Here is a 22,419-nt window from a genome sequence, read left to right on the forward strand (position 1 = left end):
AAGTCCTGGTACTGGATACTTCATGTAGTTTACACACAGTGAGGTACGTAAAATCCAACATGGCGCAGTTCGTGGGAACAGTCATTGGAACTAAAATGGATAAAACGACCAAGGTTTTGGTCACTAGAATGGTCTTGTACCGAAGACTGAGGAAGGTGAGACAATAGCTTAGTGATCATTGGCTTTTCGGTCACGTTTTGATTATCTAAGAAGCCACGTTTTTTTTAACACTCTGGACACAAACCTGCTGAAAGATCGATAGGGCTGTCTTTGGCAGACTTTATATATGAAAGAAATTTATTTCATTAATGCTGAAGTTCTGTTGTTTGGTTTCAAAATGACGGAATTGCTGAGCTGCTGGTTGACAGCCAGGGTGCATTCCGTGTGCGTCACGCGCCGAAGATAGATTCAGATTTAGAAACCCACGCCGAAGATCTTTGGTTTAACCTACACCCTGATCTACAAGGTTGATGTTCGATTATGCACCAGTCATTTGACCCCCCCCCCCACCAACCCAACCACCACCACCTCAGCCATGACTAGGGCATTCACTTTTCATCCAAGTGAAAGTCCCCAATAAAAGTGCAATAAAAGAAAAACTTTCAGCTGAGAACAGAACCTGCGGGGGGGGGGGGACTCCCATATGAAACCCCTAAAGGAGACCATCTGGGCGTGGCTCAAGCTTTTTGTGACCCCAAAAGGAGACCAATCTGGGGGTGGCTTAAGCAAATTTTGACCCCTAATGCGGTAAACAAAACAAGTTAAAAAGAAAATTTGACTCCTGTTTCTCTTCGCGTAAATAATTATTCTGTGTTTCTTCACGGAACCATAAGCGAGACCTTGGCGGCTTAAAATATTAGCGCTTTGCCCGGAATACCCTAAGCGAGACCAAAATCCAAAATTTACACCCCTAAGCGAGACGACGAGCATCCCCATCTGTTTCATATGGGAGTCCCCCCCCCCTTCCCCCGGGGAACAGAATACCTTCTCCCCTGTTTACTACTTGTTGGTTCTAATCTACATATACCAATATTAGTCAGGCTGATTTGGCTCAATTAGACAAGAAAGTGAGTGGGCCGACAAAAATTGGCCCGGTTTATAACAATCTGTGGCAGTGGTACAGATTTTTTTAATATGGCTGACTTTCACCCCACATGACACCAACAGTTAATCATAAAGAAATTGGGCGAGAAATTGTAACATGAATTGGCCCATACGACTGACCCTACTAATCAGGCCGATAAATTATTGGTATATGTAAATTAGTCTTAAACAAAGTAGTGCTCTCTTTGCTTCATACTAAGTGGTAAAAATAATTTGACTGACTCGCTCTATGGTAGATGGCCTTACAATTTCTCTTTTCTTTCTCAATTTCAGTACTTCAATGAAAGAAAAGTGTATTTTGCTCATGATGAAAATAATGAGTGTACAAGAGGTGATCTTGTTGTTATCAAGGAATGCAAAAAGCTCAGCAAGAAGAAAGCTTTCACTGTGTCAGAGATAGTAGACAAAGTTCCAAAAGTTGTGGACCCTGAAACGGGACAGATTCATGTGCAGGATAATAGAGAATAACATGCGCTGCAAGTTGTCAGATCCTCTGATAAACTCCTTTAAGTGAACATTGCAAAATGGAATGAACAATTTGGATAAAGAAAAAGAGATATTTACCTCCAATACAGTGTTCAATGCATCACATCAAAGGCAGCAAGCAGCAGTGGACAGGCTACGTCAAGGTGGAATCCTGTGAAGGCAATATTGAGGGATCAATAGTTGTGTTTCCTTGGATTGTGAACTGCATTATGTTGTCACCAATTTTCTAATTACAGCACAGTGCATAATGTTACCACTTATTTCACTTGTATATGTGTGCGCATTCTTATTTGCATTCTCATTCTCAGCCTGCTTTTTTGACAGTCCTGAAAATGATTGTGTAAGGGTTGGGCTGAAAAGAGATAACCGTGATAGCAAGGTGGTTACATTAATGTGTGACTTCTAAAACCAACAATCCCCAGATTCTGTGAAACCCCAGATGTAATGAATACCAAAAAATGTAATGTAACTTTATATTCTAATAGAGCAGTGCGCACCAAGGAGGCATGAGAGAGTAACACAGTCTTATTAAAGACTTTGAATTGATAATGATATATTTTGCAGACTTCAAAAAAACTGCCTGGACATAGACTGATCCCTTTCAAATTTGTTGGAAAAACACCATATGGATACCTTTATACTACAATTAATATTTTGTTAAGGTAAACCTGCCTGTTTTTTTTTTTTTTTTATCATGTACAGGTGTCTTTAGCTGCTCAAAAGTAGCAGCTACTGTAGCTAAAAGAATGATAGTGCTATTTCTTTTAGTTAGTGACACAGGTACCATATTATTTGATTAACCACCCACCTTTGAATAAGCACCCACCCTGAAAGCCGAAAAAGTTAATAAGTGCCACCCTTGAATAAGCGCCCACCCCACCCCCTCCTAACAAAAAATATTTCTGTACAAGCCCAGCGTGAAGTAAAAGGAGCATCAGTTGTGTTCCAAAATTGGTTTTAGATACGCTAGTCAATGAACTTTTATTAATATTGTTTGTTAGATTTTGCATTTTGTTTTGTCTTGTTGAAGCGAAATGAACTTGTTATCCCTTGTTTTGTTATTCTCTAAAAATGTTCCCACTTGCTGAAAATGTTGGGAAAATAATAAGTGCCCACCCTTGAATAAGCGCCCACCTCAAATAAGCGCCCACCCTCATGGGCCCAAAATTAAATAAGTACATGTACCCAGTGCGGTTAATCGAATAAATACGGTATACCCGTGGAAAAGGAAATCCCTGTTCTCCCAACACGTACAGGAGTCAAACCTACATCAACATGTCATAGGTTTGACTTCTCAGATTTCCTTTTTCCAAGTATGTCTGTGTCACTGACTGAATAATATACCAGTCATTTATTGACTAGGTTCTACTTGTTCAAAGAGCGGATAGCTTTATCCAGTGGATAAATCGCTATCCTGCGTATAAAATGCACTCCAATACATTTTATCCGCTGAATAGTGACTTAATCGATAAAGTTATCTACTCGTGAACAAACATAACATCACATTTGTTTTGTATATACCTGAAAGAAGTGCTGGCCTTGAAGTAACGATAGTAAAAGTCTGCTTTAATGCGTAAGGAATCGTGGAGGTTATTACATTTTTTTGTTCAAACTGTTTTACAAGTTATCTTATTCTTATCGCTTTGACTGACAGCTTCAGTGAAGATGACCAAGTACTAAATTAGTTTCAAAATGGCTGAAAGACGACAGTCAAGCATGGGAGACTTTTGCACGTCAATTAACTGCACTGAAGTGGGTTCTTTTTTGAAGATAGAGCATTTAATTTTTGATGTTTTGGATTATTAAAGATTTATGCAAACTTTCTTATCTTGAACTTGTCTTGATTCCATTAATGGGTAATTTAACTTCATATTGTTCAATTTTAATAAGCGTACTCATGCTAGTAATTTTAAACAATCCTCGCTTTTTTCACTTGGCTGAAATATACATTACTTGCAAAAAATTTCGGACGTTTAATTTTCGGACACTTTTTCCCTCATTTCAGACAATTTTCGGACAAACATTTCGGACACTGCGCTGAAACATGCCCAAAGTAAATTTACGACTAAAAAACATGAATTAGGCTGAAATAAAATCTGTGAAAATGATAGTTTTACTGTATCTTCAAGGTTTTACAGCCGGATACACAAACGAGAAAATAACACAAACTCAATCAAAATTATGCCTCAAGCAGTGTCTCAAATGCTTACCTTTCCAGTGATAAAAAGAACGACTGAGCAAAGCCGCCTAATCCGAATTCTAAGCATATCATGTACATTGGCTTTGAATATGTGATGCTGTCGCCCAGAAAGTACTTTAAAGTTTTATACCATACTGTAAAAATTTCGGACGCTTTAAATTTCGGACGGTTTTATTTTCGGACACTATTTTTGTCCGAAATTAAAATCGTCCGAAATTTTTTGCAAGTAATGTACTTACCGTCCAGTCGCCAATTACTAATCAATGCCAAACTTACGTTAGCGTGTCCAGCACGTTGAAACGTCACAAAATTGTTTGTTTCTGTTCTGTTCAAAAGATTCTTAACATTAGGTTCTGTCCAAACAGGTTCTGTCCACATGGAAACAAATTAAATGGTTTTTAGCCAATCACAGTGCATATAGTCTCTTGAACATTTACCGAACTTCACTAAGATCTCTAAGGGCAAAATTGTATGAAGGATTTATTAGATTTTTTCTATTTCGAAACTATAAACGATGATGACCATTCAAACGAAGGGTCCCCACCCTGGGGAAAAGTGGTTGACGCGGGTGCGCATTTTTCCCGCCAATTTTCAATCAAAGTTCGGAAGCGATTCTGTAAGTTTTGCTTTCCTTTGTTTTTGCCAAGTGGCTGTTTATTTCCCAGAGAAATAACCCCTTTGTAGCATACAAAGTGTTTTTGCGTTGCTGGTCTTTACTGCAATTGACTGCGGTGCTCGAAAAACCTGTTGTGTTCATCGTTGGAAGCCGTGGTAAAAGAAAATCAACGGAGGTAAGCTTTAATAGAAAGCTACTACACGTTGATCGCCGAAAATGTAAGCTTAATTTTTATGATTAAAGAGGTTTATTTCTCTTAGCTCCCTCAGGAGGAAAACCGATTAACCTCTTCTGCTTTGAAAAATGTTAATCTTAAAAAGTTTCGCTATCACTCCTGTCAGGGAACAACACCTTTATACGACTGCAACATAGAAAGTCACGTAAGCTTAATTGTTAAAATCGTCAGTACTCTGAAAGAAGAAGGAAAGTCCATTGTTTACAACCTAAAGGTTAAACTAATTTCCATGCCAGTTCTCTAGCATCGCCTTTCGTGGCATGGCAGATTGGGTCCACTGCAACAACTGCTTCGTTCGACCTGGAGGAGGAAAGAGGTTTTCTCTAACGAACTGTGGACATATATATTGTGAAGACTGTTTACGAGGTGAGTGGTTGTATTATAGTAGTTGCTTAGAGAAGTAGTGTAGGAGAATGATTTGGATTTTCAAAAAAAAAGAAAAAAACCACTAAAATAATTTTTTTCATAACAAAGAAAAGAGATAAATTGATAAACTTGATCTATTTTATTTTTATCCACAGCAAACCCAGATCATTGTACATTGTGTAAAAGAGCTTGTAACTCAATCGTTTTGACATCCCAGGTAGGCTTCTTGACTTTCAAATATTAATAAACTTACTGTTGACTATCTCAACCTCTCTTCGGAAAATAAATGAAAACTTTAATAATATACAAAACAATGAACGTTGTTTAATTTGCTTTAGATGAAACCCGAAGTTCAGATGTACTTCACGGACCCAGCCGATTTGTCCAAAAAATACCACTCCCAATTGTCGCAGGTAAGAGGGTAAATCAGGCTTATATTTCCGAGACCGGATTACCGAATCCCTCCAGGCTAAGGGGCTGTTTACATGGAGGGAGGAAGATCCTAGCACCAGGAAGATTCGAGAAGACGGAAAAACTTTTCGTTTGCTTTACATGCAGAAATTTCGGCCGAAGTGGTTACCAAGAAGAGTAGGAAAAGAAAATGACTGTCGGCCTTGAGCAGCTGAACGCCCGGCTGCTGCCATGTTTGTTCTTTTTGTCCCTAGTACTAGGATCTTCCGAGCGAAAGTAGTGTACATGGTGCTGGGATCTTCCTAGTGCTCAGCTAGGAAGTTCCTGTCTCTAGGAGGGTCCTACCGCTAGGGCCGAGTACAATTTTTGTATGTAAACTGAATAAAGAAAACATATCGCGCTAGGATAATCCACCTTCTATGGTCTTCCTAGTGCTAGGATCTTCCTCCCTCCATGTAAACAGCCCCTGAGTTAAGACGTATCCAAAGTATTGCTTTTTGACAATAGCCTATTGTTATACCAACATCGGCTATTGTTAGGGAACAATACTTGGGATACATCTTAACTTAAAAGGGCTTCGTGAATTTTGCCCCACGAACTCTAAGTGATAAACACAAGTGTGATCTTGCCTAATTATTGAGAGAAAAAGGACTGACTTATTTCTTACAATAGATTTCACCATGCATAGAGGACTTTGCTTTATTAGGCAGGGTGGCGACGTACCATTGGCCTGAGGTATTTAGAGTTTTGCTGAGCTTTGTAAATGTTTTCATGTTCTATCACAAAAGGTCATGGAGTTTCAGAAGAGCCACAGACAGCGACTGGCAGCGGTTAACGAGAAAAAGGTAACGTATTTTGTATAGCTTGCTGTCTTGTTCATAACCTTTTTCTGATACTAGTGGCTATGGTAACCTTTTTTATCATCATCGTCATCATCATCACAACCACCCTCGTCGTCGTCATTATCGTTATATTACATTTATTGAGTAGTCTCATGTGAATGACTGTCTTTAGAGAAAGGACTCCTGAAAATGCTCTTGCCAGAGGAGGATCAGCGAAATATTTCCCGGAAATATGTTGTACAACTTCATGCACCTGTCACTTAAAGCAATAGTTTTTTATTCAGCAAAGGATCGATCTATGGTAGTTCGTATCTACATTTTAGTAGATACTCAAGTCTTGATACACAAGTCTATTTCATTTTCCCCTGTGTTTGTACATTAAATATCCGTAAAATTTGTCTTCCTTCTTATATCTCTCCATGAACTTGGACGTTTTCACCCTTTTATACGAATACTAGTCAGTAGTCTAACTGCAAGCATTCTATCGTATAAAGCTTTTAGCAGCGGAGAGGCTCCATCAAAAAATGTCAAGATTACAGGAACTTGAAAGGTACTGATTTTCTTACAATTTTTATCTAATCTTAAATGAAAACCGTGGGGAAAATTAGATGCGAGAGAAACAATGCTACTGAATAAACCTTTTGCGATCAGGTGACACGTATTCTCATTAGCAACGACTTAGAGAACACAAGAGCGATGTTAAATTAGGGCCCGTAGTCACAGGTCACTGCTTATAAACACAGTTAAATTGTTATAGTTTTAAAGAAGTATTATAACATTATTTTGCAGCCTTTTATTGGCTACTAAAATGGTCAAGAGCGCATTTTGAAATCTCAAGTAGGAGGACAGAAAGTGAGCTCCGTATAAATGTCGAATGGAAAACACCAAATTTTGTTTTGCCAATGAAAGATCAGTTCTCTCAAGTCTAATTCTGCCTTTATGAACACTTGCGTAGCTCGATCGATCGAGTAAGCTACTAGCTCAGTACTAGAATCTTATCAGACTGGCATTTTAAACCCATTTTTCATATGAAATGCGACACAGGGAAGTTGCTGCCTTACAGGAAGAGAACAGTCACTTGAAGAGACTACTTGCTAGCAGTTCAAGCAGACCGGGTACTCCTCACAATTATCGAAACTCACCAGGAACCACCCCGATGAAAAGAGGTGAATGACTTCATCGAGTAAACTGTCGGCTTTATTTTTCTTCATTGATATTTGTTATCTCTCATATTTTAACTTGGTTTTTCTATCCTTATTTTCTTGTTACAATTTTTACCGGTCTCCTATTGATAAGAGTGTATTGTACACTGACAGGACAAAAGTGTCTATTGTATTTTTTAGTATAGCGTGTTATTAGAGTGAGTCTAGGAAAAAAGCCAATGGTCACTATAAACTCAAGCCTGTGACTTTTGAACTTAGACACTTTTTATGGCCCGTGTTTGCTACTATAATTAAACGTTACTTCAAAATTTGGAGTTGCCACTTGACAGGTGCTAGGGGTAACAATAACAACAACAACAACAACAACAACAGGCACTGAACAGAAAATTGGTTTATTCACCTTCGTTTTGGGCCGCTATGGACCGAGTGCTATTTTATTTGACCTGACGTCGAACTGTCTAGTCGGAGCGAGAGGATCAGGTGGTGAACTATTTTGTCCCACAGGGGACCTAGAGAGGAATAAATAGCTATCATGATTTGTTAACAAGGTTTATATCAGCGAAAACTCTTAAATATTGTCTTGCGCTTAAACTTGCAGGTCATACTCCATCCCCGACTGGCAGCCAGTACTCATCTGTTTCTCCTTACGGAAGAACTCCACCTAACAGGTAAACTTTTGTAAGCCTGTAGACAGGCTCTTTAACCCTCGCTCCTCAGTCCTCTTTTGGGAATTATATAAGTAGAGTGTTCGATTATCGAGCTCGATCAAAATGATGTGACGCTGGTATGGCTATAATGAAATAAATGATTGTGATAATTTTAATTGATTACTTATGGTTGTTTCCTTTTCTACAGCGCTCAAAAGGAAAATAAAGGGCTGCACCAATGGCAGGTACAGTGGTATTGATCACGATAAAACCCCGTTCAACTTTTGAACTTATCCGACAACCCTATCTTTCATATTTAATCCCTTTTCTTCCCAGAACCAAGTACCCCGTACTCCAGCAGGCCCCACAAGATTATCAGTAAGGACACCACCTTATAACGGCTACATGGGTGAGTAACATTTTCAAAACGATGAATATTTACTGCTTTGTGCCAAGGCACTAAGGGAAGCAAAATTCGTTGAATTATCTTCCGCCAGTGCTTTCCTTGGTCAGTTGACAGTTCTGTTAAGTAAAGACCTACAAAGAAAAACATTTTGATATCATAGTCTAATTTTATTTGATTTTTTCCAGGCACCGTGAAAGGAACACCTTCACCAAATAAACAACCTTCATCACGTCCAGGTTCCACAGGAGGAACACCAGGGACTGTCCTAAGGTACAAAATAGATATAGCATTTCTTTATAAAGAAAAAAAGAAGAAGAAAAAAAAAAGACAAGGGAGGGAACAATCTGCCTAAATACCTAAAGACCTTCTCCACACGGAGACGCAAGTTGGGGAATACCAGTGATGAAAACTGACAATTTTTAGTGTTGACGTTTCGAAAGTTGGCTCTTCGTCAGAGGGAATGCAAAGTCTAGTCTAGTACAAACTGTAGCACCAACACAACAAACAATATTATACTGAGAACAGCTCGTGTCAACTTGCATTGGGTGACCATTGACGGGACCTAACTCCAGTCTCGCAAGAAACCCAAGTTCTGGCAACGGAGTCACTCCTAATTCGTTTGGCCTGGACTGAACGGGAAACCTTTAGTCTTTAATAGATCAAACACTTTATCATGAGCCTCTGTCTCGGGAGATTGCGCAAGCACTCCCCGTGTTATTGACATTAAATATATGACTTTTGCGTGCATATGCTGTATTTTAAAGGACGCATCTTCAAGGTATGAATCTCACCAGGACGGCTAACACTCCCGGGAACTATGAAGCGACGACACCTTCAGGTCTTGGAGCAACTGGGGCTTCGTATTCTCCTATGTGCATGGGATCACCCGCTTTATCTACCAGGTCAGTTTCCGTCAAAGATATTTCTTACGTGCTTTTCGTCTTAATGCAAGACATCGACAGGCACAACAAATCTGTATAAATAAACAAGAAAATTGTCGCATTTACTTTTAAAACCTACCTGTATATCCCTCTCCCAAATTACTATGAGTCCTTTCAACCGAAAATGGACAAAAGACTGTCCTAGACGATTTAGGTTGAAATTGTTGAAGCTTCATTTTTTCCTATTTTTTTTTTTTTACTTGATGCCTACGCCACTTCATCGGTTCTGGGTCATTACTGACACTTCAGCATAATTCTCATGAATCAGATGTAGATTTTGTTACGTGTTCAGATCGAGTACACCAAGTAACAGCAGACTGAGCAACAGATCACAGTACACCACTCCATCATCATCTCAAGGAGTGACGCAAATCAGCTCTACTCCTCAACAGGCAGAGCACTGCAGTCGTAAGTACAGTCTCTTTGCCATCAATCTAACTTGATAACTCGAAGCTCGAAAACAACAAGGCAGTTTCCATTACAGCAATCTGCTACAGCAATTTAAGTCCCATATAATTAGATCTTTCGTTAGCTCGAACATTTTTGCGCTCTCCAAACTGCGACAGTCTCTTATTTTGCTTCAAAGATGATGTAGGAAGTCGTAAGTTCAAATCCTGCTGAGGTCAAAGATTTTTCTTTGTTTTTGGTGACCCAAATCTCCTTTACAGGGCTGGTAAGCCAAGGAGAATTCTAACGATGGTAGCCTTCACTTTGACACTAAATTTAATTTCTATAGCGTTCTATGAATGGCGGTCAGCTAAGCACCAGCCGCGATTAAGGAGGGCCGTAGTCGGGTACGTTTACTTATCATTTGTCGCCTCTCTTTTCTCTCGCGCTTCACCTTCATAAATCAGACTGAACGGCCTCACTGCTCGCTGCTTGAGCCATTCTTGCATTGCGCTTCCCTGCCCTCACAAAAAACGTAAAATAGTGTTCATAATCTACGACCCACTAAGAATTCGATTCATTGAGCTTTAACTACCATTTTGTAGTTTGATTTTCACCCATTTACCGAATTTATACCTTTTAAAGGTGACAAATTCACGTGTGATGAAATTTGTGAATGTCCTATTCGGAAGACAACAAAATCACAGAAAGGACAGAATTGAAAAACTTCTTAAAAGTTTATAACAATATTGGCATAACTTACGGAAGGAAAATATTTCTGCATGTAAAAGGACTGACAGCCTGATTTAAATTTAACACAAGTCTTTAATTTTCACTACAGAAGAAGATGGGATGGTGACACCATCGAGTCAACTGGATCCTTCTAGACGACAAATACAGGTTTGACCCAATGTTAATTTCTTAAGCATTTCATGACCCAAAGTTAATTTCTTAAGTAAAATCGTTTCCAGATCAGGAAAAAGAGGTAGAGGAGTTAATCTTAGTCAGCTCTGCCTAGTTTTCGTCTTAACTGAATGAAGAATTCTATCACATACAATGCTGCTAACATCTAAAACTCACTAAAACCTGAGTTAAGGCAGGAAAAGTTTATGAAGACGATTAGGAATGAAACTTTTTAAATTTTATATATAAATACGTAACTCTTTTCTTAATCTTAGTACTTATAATGGTCACTATTTGTGTTTGTATTTTAAAGTAGTTGTTACCGATATATCTAGTCTTTGTAATTTTTTTGTATATACTTTTTATATTTAAAATTTTTAGCACGGACATATTTTGAACGAGCTTTTAGCTCATTAGAAATTACGTGGTTAAATAAATGGTTGATTGATTTTGATTTATTAAAAGACCCACTTACATTTACTTTCAACACACTCGAGAAAATTAGGTGGGGAGGGGGAAGGGGCTTATTTTCTCTTGACTCACTTTTACCTAAGCGAATACAAAATAATTTTTGTACTCCTTTTCTTTAGTTGTTCTCTTATTGTTTGTTTCACTTATAATTTGTTACGTTTAACAGCTTAGATACCAACCAAGATCAGCAGTAATAAACAAGCAGCCATTTTTGTAAGTACTAGTTGACACGTTTTCATTTTGAATATTGCAGGCGTTAGTTTTCGGACTGGGGTGGAGCTACGTAGAACGTCAAGTCCTCATGGACGTCGGTTTTACGGAAATCCTGATCTTCCGTGTACCGCAACTTGATCAAAAAAAAAAGTAGGAAAAAACAGACCAAAACTACAGCAACAACAGAAATACACAAATAAGATTACTTCGGAAACTTTAGCCTCCCGTAATTTTCAGACTGGACTATGACTGCAAACTGAACGTTATTAATTACATTTCTAGATTAATAATCATGTGATGCTTGTTACGTCTCCTCTTCGTGCCTGGTGGGAGTGGATATTATCCCTTTGTTCCAGGCATTGTTGACCACGTTCGCCTTCAGTTAGAGAAAAAGGTGCATAGTGAGAAAACGAGGCTGTTTTGCAGGTCTTCCTTTAGTTATTTTGACTACCGTTTTTTCTTAAGTTACCGACGTTTTAATTACCCAACATTTTTCTTGCCCCTCCGACGTTTAGAGAGTTTAGAGAAACATGCAGAAACTATGGCTTATTTGGCATACTTTTTTAGAATGAGAAATTTCTCGAGCTACCCAGTTTACTCTCTTGAAACCTAGACCAAAGTAACTATTTTTTCGTGGCCATACAAAACCCGTCAAATCGTTTAAATTCGCCGTTTTAAGCCACGAGGACCACAAAACACAACGACTAATGTGTATTTACGTTTATTGTGAAATTCGACGCAATATCTTACCGTTAATATGAACCTTTCGATATCCTCACGCATTCCCTTATATGATTTCGAAAACTACCAACGGCTCACAGTTTGTGTGGGATCCTTGTACGGTGTTAGTAATCACTCCTTTCTTTCCCTAAACGCAAGAAACGTCTGCCCTACTGACACAACTAATTAGCCATTGTACCGTCCTCGTGGATATCGTGAAATAAGTGAGATAAATGACTACTCATAAAATGTTGGTAACAAGCCAAATTATTTTCCCTTGGTCTTACGTATCCTTCTCGACTGGTCTACGGCTGTGGAAGTTATATTTCAGTATCTGATACATATAGACTGAAAGCACCTGATAACGCCACCTGTAACATTTTCGTATTTGTTTTATGAGAAATCTCAGTCTGGGCCTGTTAATATAATTCAGTTCTCGCTTATTTAGATTGTAGAATGAGTTTTAAAATCTTAGTATTATCACCTGTTGGTATTGTTTTTAAACGTGAATGGAGGCATCGCCAAAGTCTTGCTTGGAAACACTAAGCACGATAATCAAATGAAATTATTCATAACAGTCACAAACATACTGGGAAGTTGAAAATTTAGACTTTAATTACGAAAATCTTGAAAATTTCATTGCCAGCTAATAAACGTCTGCCTTGTTTGCTTTAGTTCCCATTTATTTAAACACCTTGACAGGAACACGAGGTATTCGTTGCTTACTTCTTTATGAAATATAAGTTAATTAATTGTCGGCGAGAACTTCTCATTTCCTCTGAAGTTCATTAAACGCTTGAAAGAAAACTGTCCTTCTCGAATATTTTATCCTCTTTTTAAGCCTACATTGCAAAGTAAGAGAGTTAGGTCCCAGAGGAAATGCTGATGTTACACCCTGACATGACGGTCAAACAATGAAGTTTGTACCAAATCGAATGTCTCTACAAAACGGAGCAAGGATAAAAATAGTTACATTCGAACAGAGAACTAATATCTCCTCAGAAAGGAAATAAGATCTCTAACTGAGAGCAATATGAATCAATAACTCTGCCCACCGATCAAACGTAATTACGCCATAGTGCAAAGTTTATATTAGACACTGTCACCTGTCGATCATTTTGATAACGGTTGTGTTGCCCACCGGCTTTAAAGCTGATAAAAACGCGGAACACTCGCCCAGTTATTTCATTTAACTTTAACCCTACAAGACAGAAGCATACTAAGCGAAAAAAACAAAACAACAACAACAACAACAAAAAACAATGAGAATCCGAGAGGACTTAAACCAGACATGGAACGTTGTAGTAAATGAGACTGAAAGGTTTCTTGAGGTTTCCGAGCCGGGTTACAAAACGGGAATCAAAGTGGCAGCTTACTGTCTCATTATCGTGACTTCCTTGGTGGGTAACGGTCTCATTATAGCCATAGTGCACAAGAATTACAATCACCACATGAAGACACCAAGCAACTTCTTTGTCGTGAATACAGCGGCCGCCGATATCCTGATAACCGTGTCCAGTACAATGGAAGCCGTCATCACAGTTGCCTTCACCAGTTGGTTGCTCCAAGGAACGTTTGGCCGTGTTATGTGCAAACTGAAATCGGTCGTAATGGCGCTGTCCGCACTTGTGTCCACACAAAGCTTGGCAACAATGGCGGTGGATAGATTCATTGTGGTGTTCTTCCCGCTTAAGAGGATTATCGGCCGTCATGGCGCTTATTCGATAATAGCGATAATATGGATCATATCCATTGCCTTCACGGTCCCTATGGTGTTCGTAGCCAGCGTGCAAGACTTGAGGGGCAACAGCGTGTGTTTTTTGACATTCTGGGCTTCAGAATCGATCGAGAAATACTTTGTGGCAATATTCATATTATTCAAATGTACCCCGCTTGTAATCCAGGGTGTGCTCTACATCGCTGTTATTTTGAAACTGTGCCTGAGAGAAACGCCAGGGAATGAGCTTCACATTCCGAATCATCACCATTATCACACCGAGAAAATGAACAGAAGGATAATAGCCATGCTTATTGCTATCGTGGTGCTGTTTGCAGTTTGCTGGCTTCCCATATGGATTGAATCCATGGTCTGTTTCCAAGACATGAGTAACACCGTTTGTCAGTCTGTGGATCTCAATTTCGCCGTGTGGTTCTTAGCCTACAGCAAAAGCGCAATCAACCCTTGTATTTATTTCGTCTTTAATGAGACTTTTCGTCATGGCGCTTCTACGCTGTGGTCGAAAATTGTACACAGTCGCTCTCGTGCTCGTTGCAGTATATCCCTGCGGCACAATCGAGTAACACCATTGCAAGACCGAGCTGCAGAAGGCGTCGGAGACAATACAAATACTACAAGAACCGCCCCTGTAAATACAGCAACGAACTGAACATAGTACAATCCTGTACTGATCAGCCAAACGACAGTAGAACAGAAAAATACTTGAACTTCAGCGAACTCGAATTGTTGAAAAGTTCCTCCTTTTTTTGTTAACATTTGCATGCGTTATTGCCGCATTTTGAAAATTAAATTTGCTCAGCGTAATCCAGATATTTGGCCGTGTGTAATTGATTTGTAGCATTTTGACAGTTTGTAATATATTTTCCTCTGTACCTGTCATTGTGCAAACGTAATTAAATGATTAGTTGTGAAACTGCGTTCAAGTTTTCTTCCGCCGAAAACTTTGTACGTGATAGAATCGAATTAAGGCATAAGTGAACACAAGACGAGGCCATATTAAAATCACTAAACCTGAGAGGAATTAGAGATACATCAATAAATGACAACTGAGTAGCATTAATTTCAATTTTCTCCATTAACCCACTTACCTCTTGTTTACCAGATTGCTGCTTTGTGCATGTACGTACGCTATAGACCTCAAAAAATTAGAAAGAAGAAACAGAATAGTAGCTTATGACAAACATTGTCCTATAAATTGAATTTCCTTTCTCGCGTATATTTTCTACGAACCTGCTCTACAATGCTTCATGCACGCGCTCTACAAGCCAAACAAAGAAAAAACAAACACTTTAGCAAAACTGGAGAGGCAAAAAAAAAAAATTATTCCATGACAAGTGGAATCCCAATTTCCCCTTTCACGATTATTTGCGTCTTGTATACTAGGACTGTTAGTTTTTCGTGCAAACGCCTTAAAAAGTCAAGTAGCTTAGCCAGATTCAGATCGCCAAAGAGAGCAAAACACACAAAGAAGGAAAGAAAAAAAAAAAGAAGAAGGAATAAAGAACATTAGAAATTCTCTGATCGGTGCTGTTAAATAGTTTTTTCTTCGAACCTTTTACATCAACTGAACAAGTTCCCTGACCAATGGAAAGTCTTCGCCCGATGTTTGATAAAAGCATATTGAACTGGCTTCAAGCATCGATCGGACACGAAAAGGTGTACAATTTAGTTGGTTTCCTGGCAAAGGAAATTGGGCCATTGAAATTGGAAATTGGGCCATTGGGCACAGGCCATTGAGAGTCTATTAAGTATTGCGAGTTGATTGAACGGTGACGACACTCTTACGCTCGTATTTCATAGCTTCTAGAGTGGTTAAATTTATGGACTTGAAACTTGGAAAATGTATACCATGTTCAAAACTATGAAGCTCGCAACATCATCTGGTGACGTACATGGTGTGACCGAAATGATTATCAAACAATCACCATGTAGACTGATTTCTCGAGTTCAGTCCATTACAGCAAAGTACTAAAATTGGCTTCAAAGTAGTAAAAAGTAATAAAGAAACAATTTAAGACCAAAAAGTCAGAAATTCATTCAAAAAGAAATTTAGAAAATCGTAACTGTCATTCTGGTTACCATAGAGACAAAATATGGTGAAAAATGGCATGTCATATCAAACTGTTGCCAGATAAATGGAAAATTATCAAAGTTTTGTGGGTTTTGCTTGGTTATGATTACCTGATATAAGCGCAGAACTCTTGAGGCAGCAACATAAATCCTACTAATCTGACTTCTATGTCTGAATGTCAAATATGTAAAAAATAATGCACAGGGTAGACTAAACGCTTGGTTCGTGAACAATTTACAGAATACAGAGAGGCAACTGATAATCCTAATCCTGATGTAGTAGCAATAGGAGTTAGTCCATTTCCGAGTTGCTTTGAACCTCATCATGAAAGCAAGGCTAAGTGCAAAGTTTTTATTGTGAAAATTAGTTTTCATTCATATGGAAATAAAACTAATTTTCATATGAAAAGCTTTGCACTTACCCTCGCTTTCATAATGAGGTTCACAGCAACTCGAAAATGGTCCAACTGCCAGTTCCCTTCATCACAGACGTGAGACTAATTTCTCTCATGCTATACAGAAAACAGGTTCGACATGGATCGGGTCGCACACTTGTGGCTCATGTCAATCGACTTAATATTTTCCTTATCTAATTACAGAAACCTTAAGGTTTTTGCTGTTTTTGATCCCGCTAATCATTTCTTTCTCTTTCTTATTTCTTTTGGTTACAGGACCACGCCCGTCGGAACACCGCGCTGAACGGAACAATTTACGACGTCAACAAGAGTGAGAAATAAAGCCTCAAAACTCAAGTGACGTTGAAATCTTCGATTGTAGAGAAAAAAAATCTACCCTAGAATTATACCATGTCTTTAATGTTTGACACTTTTTTCATTACTTTGTCAAATGTTTCAACATTGGCTTGAGGGAAGAAGAGAGCTATGAAACTTGGGATGACAGTAACCTTCATCTGGGGTCCCCTCCCATACCATGATTAGGGGAGTCTGTGGTTTTCACAAACGATAGGGAATAAACTCGAAGCGGCTTGGTTGATTCCGAGACTCATTCCTACTACTTTTACCATCTACTCCACGTTGGTGCGCCTTTCTTCTTGGCTCCCTCCTTTGGGCGCCTTTGCTTTAGGAAATGGTTCTACAATTTAGCGCGTTTTGTTTGTATTTCTACCGGTCGTTAAATGACGCTCTTCGTCCACCTACGCTTCCACTCCTTGCCAATCCTCTTGAATGTTATTGTTTTGCGTTCTAATTGGATCATTTCATTTGTTGCCTCTGGAGTGATGGACCGGATATAATTACTGGATTAAAGCTTTACCATTTTTCGGGAAAAAATCCTGTAAAACTTGTAACAGTAGGGTAGAACAAGTACGGAGTGACCGTGTATTTTTCATGAGGAAGCCGGAGAGGCTAAATAAGGATCACATTGCTCCCATAAATTGTTAAAATATCCATTACTCTTTCATTTGTCACGAAAAATCCTCTGCCTCCAAATCATCAACTGACCAAGGAAGTTAAAAACTTATGAAAACGTCCTGTCACACATTTAGGTTGAGAAACAACTACCACAAAATTTGTCAGGAGATACCTATACGACAATCACTTATTACTAAAATATTGTAAGATCAAGGAGAAAAATGAACAGCAAAACTACATATGATCCTTGGTCTATTATTGTTTTCTCGTGATTTGTTTCAGGAATTTTGCGACAAAATACAAATAACGTTTTTTCATGTTTTTGACAGGAATTGGACTAATCAATTGTTTTCATTGCGCAGTACACTGTCAACGTAACCGACTACAGTTGACCAATCAGTGAAAAGCGTTTCTTTTTATCGCGCGGCACACCTTCTGGTGTGATCTTGGGTATTAGTTGTTACGTAGTAATTGCCTCCACGTTTCAAACGCAAGGTATAAACATGAATTTCAGTTTCCATGACAGTTTGCACCTTAACAAATAACAATAACAAAGTCAAGATTATCATATTACGAACAATGCGAATTTGCTGCCAAATGTTATGGAGAAATTACTTGTCAGGTGCAATTTTCATGGGAGTCCAACTACGCCCTTATCAATCTCGCCTTCTCCTTTCATGCCAACTTATTTTAAAAAGAATTTTGGTTGTCACAGTGATGTACCGTCTTATCTTGAAACAACAAGCAGCAGATCCTTTTGTCAAACGGTCTTTGAGATCGACTGATAAAAATACAGACCCATCAGTGAAATGATTTCTAGACCCGTTAAATGATACATCGATTTTACAGTGTAGCAAGCGTAAGTAGTAACACTGACAAACTATCGTAAGCAAAATGAAAGTAAGGGTAATGGGTAAGTCTCTCACATATCCATTCCAATAACAACCAATAATGCCAGTAAATAAACAAATATAAACAAATATTCAGTTTCCATGAACGCTATCACCTTAGCAACTAACAATAACACCAAAACGTTTCAGCATTTTAAGGGACTACTCTTCATCGATTGGTCAGATAGGATGTTATGTGGTGTCCATTTCCATGGCAACAGCTAATACTTGAGAAACAAGTATAAACATTTATTGGGCTTTGATGGCAGTTATCACGCCGCCTAGCAACGTACGAACTAAGCTAGTAAATGAGAATGATGTATTATTATTCAATTAGTGACACAGGCATACTCAGAAAACATGATGACGTAAACGAAGCCGCCTTTCATTGATTGGTTAGAATGTTTTTTTTGTTTTGTTTAAATAACCAAAACAAGCTTATTTTGAAGCCAAGTAGGATTTGTTGCTAAGGGGTCGTTATTTCGTCTGATTACCCATAGTTTGTAACTTTTTTCCTGAAATTTTAGTCATAACGTTCCCGACCTGGTAATAATCACGTATGCGTCAACTGAATTTCTTGTGAAACATGTTTGTTCATCCCACTGCCACAGACCGGTTGTATACTAAACTCTCTGGGGTCCCCTCCCCCACCTCATGCCATGATTGAGGGATTCTGTGGTTTTTTATAAACGATAGAAATCAACGGTTAATTTCGAGCCTTGGAAACATATAAGAGGGTAAACTGATAAATAAAATGCACGGATAAGGGAGGGGGGAGGGTTAACGCACGAGAATCTGAACTTCCTACTGCCTTCATCATTTACTCCACTATTTTTCAGGTCAACATCGCTTTCATCGATTGATAAAAACTGTAGGGGACGAAATAATTACTATATAAGAAACAAAATCAAGATCATATTACGAACAATGGGAAATGCTTGTGCGATACAATTTTCATGGGGGTCCAACTACGCCCTTAACAATCTCGCTCTCTTTCATGCCAACCTATTTTGAAATAAATTTTGGTTGTCGTAGTGATGTACGGTCTCGTCCTCAAACAACAAGCAGCAGATCCTCCTCAAACGGTCTTTGAGATCGACTGATAAAAATACAGACCCATCAGTGAAATGATTTCTAGATCCGTTAAATGATGCATCGATTTTACAGTGCGGCAAGCGTAAGTAGTAACACAAACTATCGTAAGCAAAATGAAAGATGGGTGAGTCTCTTACATATCCATTCCAACAAGCAAAAATCCAAGTTTAAAAACAAACATAAACAAATATTCAGTTTCCATGACAGCTATCACCTTAGCAACTAACAATAATTCCAAAACATGTTAGCATTTTAAGGGGACTTCTGTTTATCAATTTGTCAGATAGAATTTAGTGCGTTGTCCATTTCTATAGCAACAAATAATATTTAAGAAACAGATATAAACATTTATTGGGCTTTCATGGTAGTTATCGTCCCAGCAACAAACATGCTTGTAAAACATGACGACGTAAAAGAAACCGCCTTTCACTGATTGGTCAGAATGTTTGTGAAGGCAAGACTCGCATGATAATAACCAAAACAAGTTTAATCTGAAGCCAAATGGGGTTTGTTGCTAAGGGGTCGTTATGTCATTTGATTGGTCAGTTCAAATTTGCATATCGCCAGAGGACGTAATATATACGCTCGCTGCAAAATATTTTCCACTCAGTGCAACTGCCAACGTTTAGTGCGGCGTGTGAGCTCAGCTGAAGCAATGAATTTTGTTGGGATGTCAGAAAGGAACTTTGTCGGTTCATTCCTTGACGGCAGTAGTACCTGTCATACAGACAATTGTGGTAAGTTGTTGCTGTTTTTTTTTTCTCCAAAATTTCTTGCCATATCGGAAAGTCCTAGGATACCACAGTTGGCGCTATGCCCTGTTTGATTTACAGGAAAATTGTTGGAAAAACAATTAAGAAGAGTATGAGTTTGTGAAAAGGTGCTTGTTTTTCATTTTACCGATGGCTGTTGAAACCGTATGGTAATATTGTTTTAAATTTCGAATCTTTCTGAAAAAAAAAACAAAAAAACAACAACAACAACAAAAAACGGGTATAAAAGAGGTATCGTCACGCCATTAGACAAATTCTTTAACTCGAGCAAACATGAAGAATTTTCAATGAGATATCAATTTGTAGAATGATATTTAACTTTACTTTGACAACGTGGCTTGTTGTTGTAGCCAAAGAAATGGCTACAATAGGCCAGCATCCTTCAGTTTGTTCGTTTTTCTCTTGCAAATTACAATCGAACCTGTATTAAGCGGTCAGTAGTCAACGTTCCGAAAATTACGCCCCTTGAAGACTGTAATTTTGACCTCTATTAAACGGTCACCTCTTTTAAGCGGTCGCTGTCACCCTTTACCAAGTCCCAATCAGCCGTTTCGCCGATCACCTGGACTATTTTTTTCAAGACCGGTTTGACTGTAAATGGTCAAGTTTGAATAAAGTCTAGTTTCTTCAGTATGTGATGATTTTATCCGGCACCTTGTTTTGCAGGTTCGCTGGACAAATTCGACCTGAAAGCACGGCCTCAGCTGTTTGATTTCATTCTGGAAATTCTATCTAATCCTTGCTTTTCTTCGATAATGACTTGGGAGGGAGTTAACGGCCAGTTTGTCATCAAACGACCTGACACAGTCGCATGTCTATGGGGCAACAGGAATGGCCGAAGAAACATGACGTACCAGAAGTTTTGTCGAGCACTGCGCTACTACTACCACAAGAATGTCTTGACCAAAATTCGTGGCCGAAAATTCACTTACAAGTTCAATTTTTGTGAGCTTGAGAGGCAGTATGGTTTCAAAAGCATTCCATTTCCCGCTACAAGTGTGTACAGTGACACGCCTTCCTGCGCAATTCCCGCCACTGGCGTCCATCCCACCGATATTTTTCCCGCCACTGGTGTGCACATCACCGATATGTTTCCCGCCACTGGTGTGCACACCACCGATATGTTTCCCGCCTCTGGTGTCCATACCAACGACGCTTTTCCCGCCACTGGTGTCCGTGCCAGTTCTTCCATGATGATGTCCATGTTACATGGAAGTCACTGGATGTCTTTCGGGTCTCTTCCTCGTTCAAATAGTTTTTCCTTTTTTGATTTTTAACGGGATACTAGATGCCAGGCAGGGTGTTGAAGGGGTAAATATGGGAATTGGAATTTGCCCCTTTTTTTCACTGGTTGATCATTGTGTTAGGGAATGGGATCTGGGACAAAATCTGGAAGCTGGGATTTGAGCAAAATTTCGGCTGAGAACTGGGTCCCTCCCTCCCTTCACCACTCTATATAATGCTATGTTCTACAAAATCTCTGTGGCATTTCCCTTCGTTGATGCTACATTTCTTTGTTGTTCTTTAATAGATGAGAAAATTCAAAGTTTTAAGGAGGGCGATTTTACTCTTTTGTTCATTTAGTTCGCCTACGTTGCCGCTCAAATCGAACAAGTTAGAAAGACAACGAAGTAGCTGAAATAACTAGAATTTAATTTACGATAATTCTACGTTAGGAGTACGGCCTCTCTCTCTTCTTTTCCCTTTCTTTTTCGTGCCCTACTTTTTCTTTTTCAGTTTTCCTTTTTTTTTTTTTGTCATCTTTTCGTCCTTGCTTTTATTTGATGCGCGTATATAGTCGTAAATAAGTCGTAAGTAGTCGTAGTATTGTATAAGTACCCTTTTAAAAAAAGTACTGTAAGTAGAACAAATATTCTATTATAAGTACTATAAGTATCGAATTGTACCGTGTAGGTATTATATTGTAAATAGTGTAAGCGTTGTGGATAGTATAAGTGTTGTATTGTATTGCATTGAATTGTAAATAGTATAAGTATTATATAATAAGTAGTGAGTTGTGGACAAATGGTTTTGTAAGCGGCTTCTTTGTATGTGTGTTGTAATTGAAAAAAAATAAAAAAAAAAAAAATTCATTTTCAAGTAAAGTTGCCGTCGTGTTTGTTTAAGGTGCCTGTAAATCACCTGAGGAAAGTGCAGGAAACAAAGAAAAAGCGGGAGGGGGGGACGGGGAGAGTAATTTGAGTATTCTTCTTACTTATTCACTATTTTGGTATTGGCAAATTTATCTGATTAACTGGAAAGTTGGTTACTGTATTTTCTGTGATGGAAAAACTAAACTATATCTTTCCTTTAACGTTTGTAAATAATTGTTTCTTTTTAGTTCGATGCTCGATGTGTAAGAATCTTCCATA

At 38.6% G+C, this 22,419-nt stretch overlaps 4 protein-coding genes across 6 annotated transcripts; all 4 read left to right on the forward strand.

Annotated features, from left to right (window-relative positions):
* The first annotated feature begins 19 nt into the window (after positions 1–19).
* On the forward strand, positions 20–3,417 carry LOC146473474 (small ribosomal subunit protein uS17m-like). Its single transcript, XM_085118177.1, has 2 exons — positions 20–155; positions 1,378–3,417. Exons 1-2 carry the CDS (start codon positions 60–62, stop codon positions 1,570–1,572), a joined length of 291 nt encoding a protein of 96 aa, XP_084974303.1. The 5' UTR covers positions 20–59; the 3' UTR covers positions 1,573–3,417.
* A 953-nt stretch (positions 3,418–4,370) lies between these two features.
* LOC146473475 (putative E3 SUMO-protein ligase RNF212) lies at positions 4,371–16,728 on the forward strand. 3 transcript variants are annotated; one of them, XM_085118146.1, is made up of 16 exons: positions 4,371–4,624; positions 4,748–5,007; positions 5,163–5,224; positions 5,346–5,420; positions 6,207–6,263; positions 6,755–6,810; positions 7,305–7,426; positions 8,022–8,091; positions 8,279–8,315; positions 8,407–8,479; positions 8,662–8,746; positions 9,241–9,378; positions 9,710–9,825; positions 10,646–10,704; positions 11,345–11,391; positions 16,591–16,728. In XM_085118146.1, the coding sequence occupies exons 2-16, from the start codon at positions 4,902–4,904 to the stop codon at positions 16,616–16,618; spliced, it is 1,131 nt and encodes a 376-aa protein (XP_084974272.1). In that variant the 5' UTR covers positions 4,371–4,624; positions 4,748–4,901; the 3' UTR covers positions 16,619–16,728. The 3 variants fall into 3 exon arrangements, with proteins under 3 accessions (XP_084974272.1, XP_084974273.1, XP_084974271.1); XM_085118147.1 differs by having other exon boundaries at positions 4,371–4,581; XM_085118145.1 differs by having other exon boundaries at positions 4,371–4,581; positions 4,878–5,007.
* Positions 12,449–14,714, forward strand: LOC146473476 (substance-K receptor-like). Its single transcript, XM_085118151.1, has one exon. It carries the CDS (start codon positions 13,374–13,376, stop codon positions 14,496–14,498), a length of 1,125 nt encoding a protein of 374 aa, XP_084974277.1. The 5' UTR covers positions 12,449–13,373; the 3' UTR covers positions 14,499–14,714.
* Positions 16,729–19,887: 3,159 nt separating the features above from the next.
* Positions 19,888–21,324, forward strand: LOC146473477 (uncharacterized). The gene is made up of 2 exons (XM_085118171.1): positions 19,888–20,011; positions 20,714–21,324. The coding sequence occupies exons 1-2, from the start codon at positions 19,930–19,932 to the stop codon at positions 21,322–21,324; spliced, it is 693 nt and encodes a 230-aa protein (XP_084974297.1). The 5' UTR covers positions 19,888–19,929.
* The last annotated feature ends 1,095 nt before the right edge of the window (positions 21,325–22,419 follow it).

This window comes from Pavona decussata, unplaced genomic scaffold, assembly GCF_977016875.1.
Source record: "Pavona decussata unplaced genomic scaffold, jaPavDecu1.1 SCAFFOLD_93, whole genome shotgun sequence".
Taxonomy (NCBI): domain Eukaryota; kingdom Metazoa; phylum Cnidaria; class Anthozoa; order Scleractinia; family Agariciidae; genus Pavona; species Pavona decussata.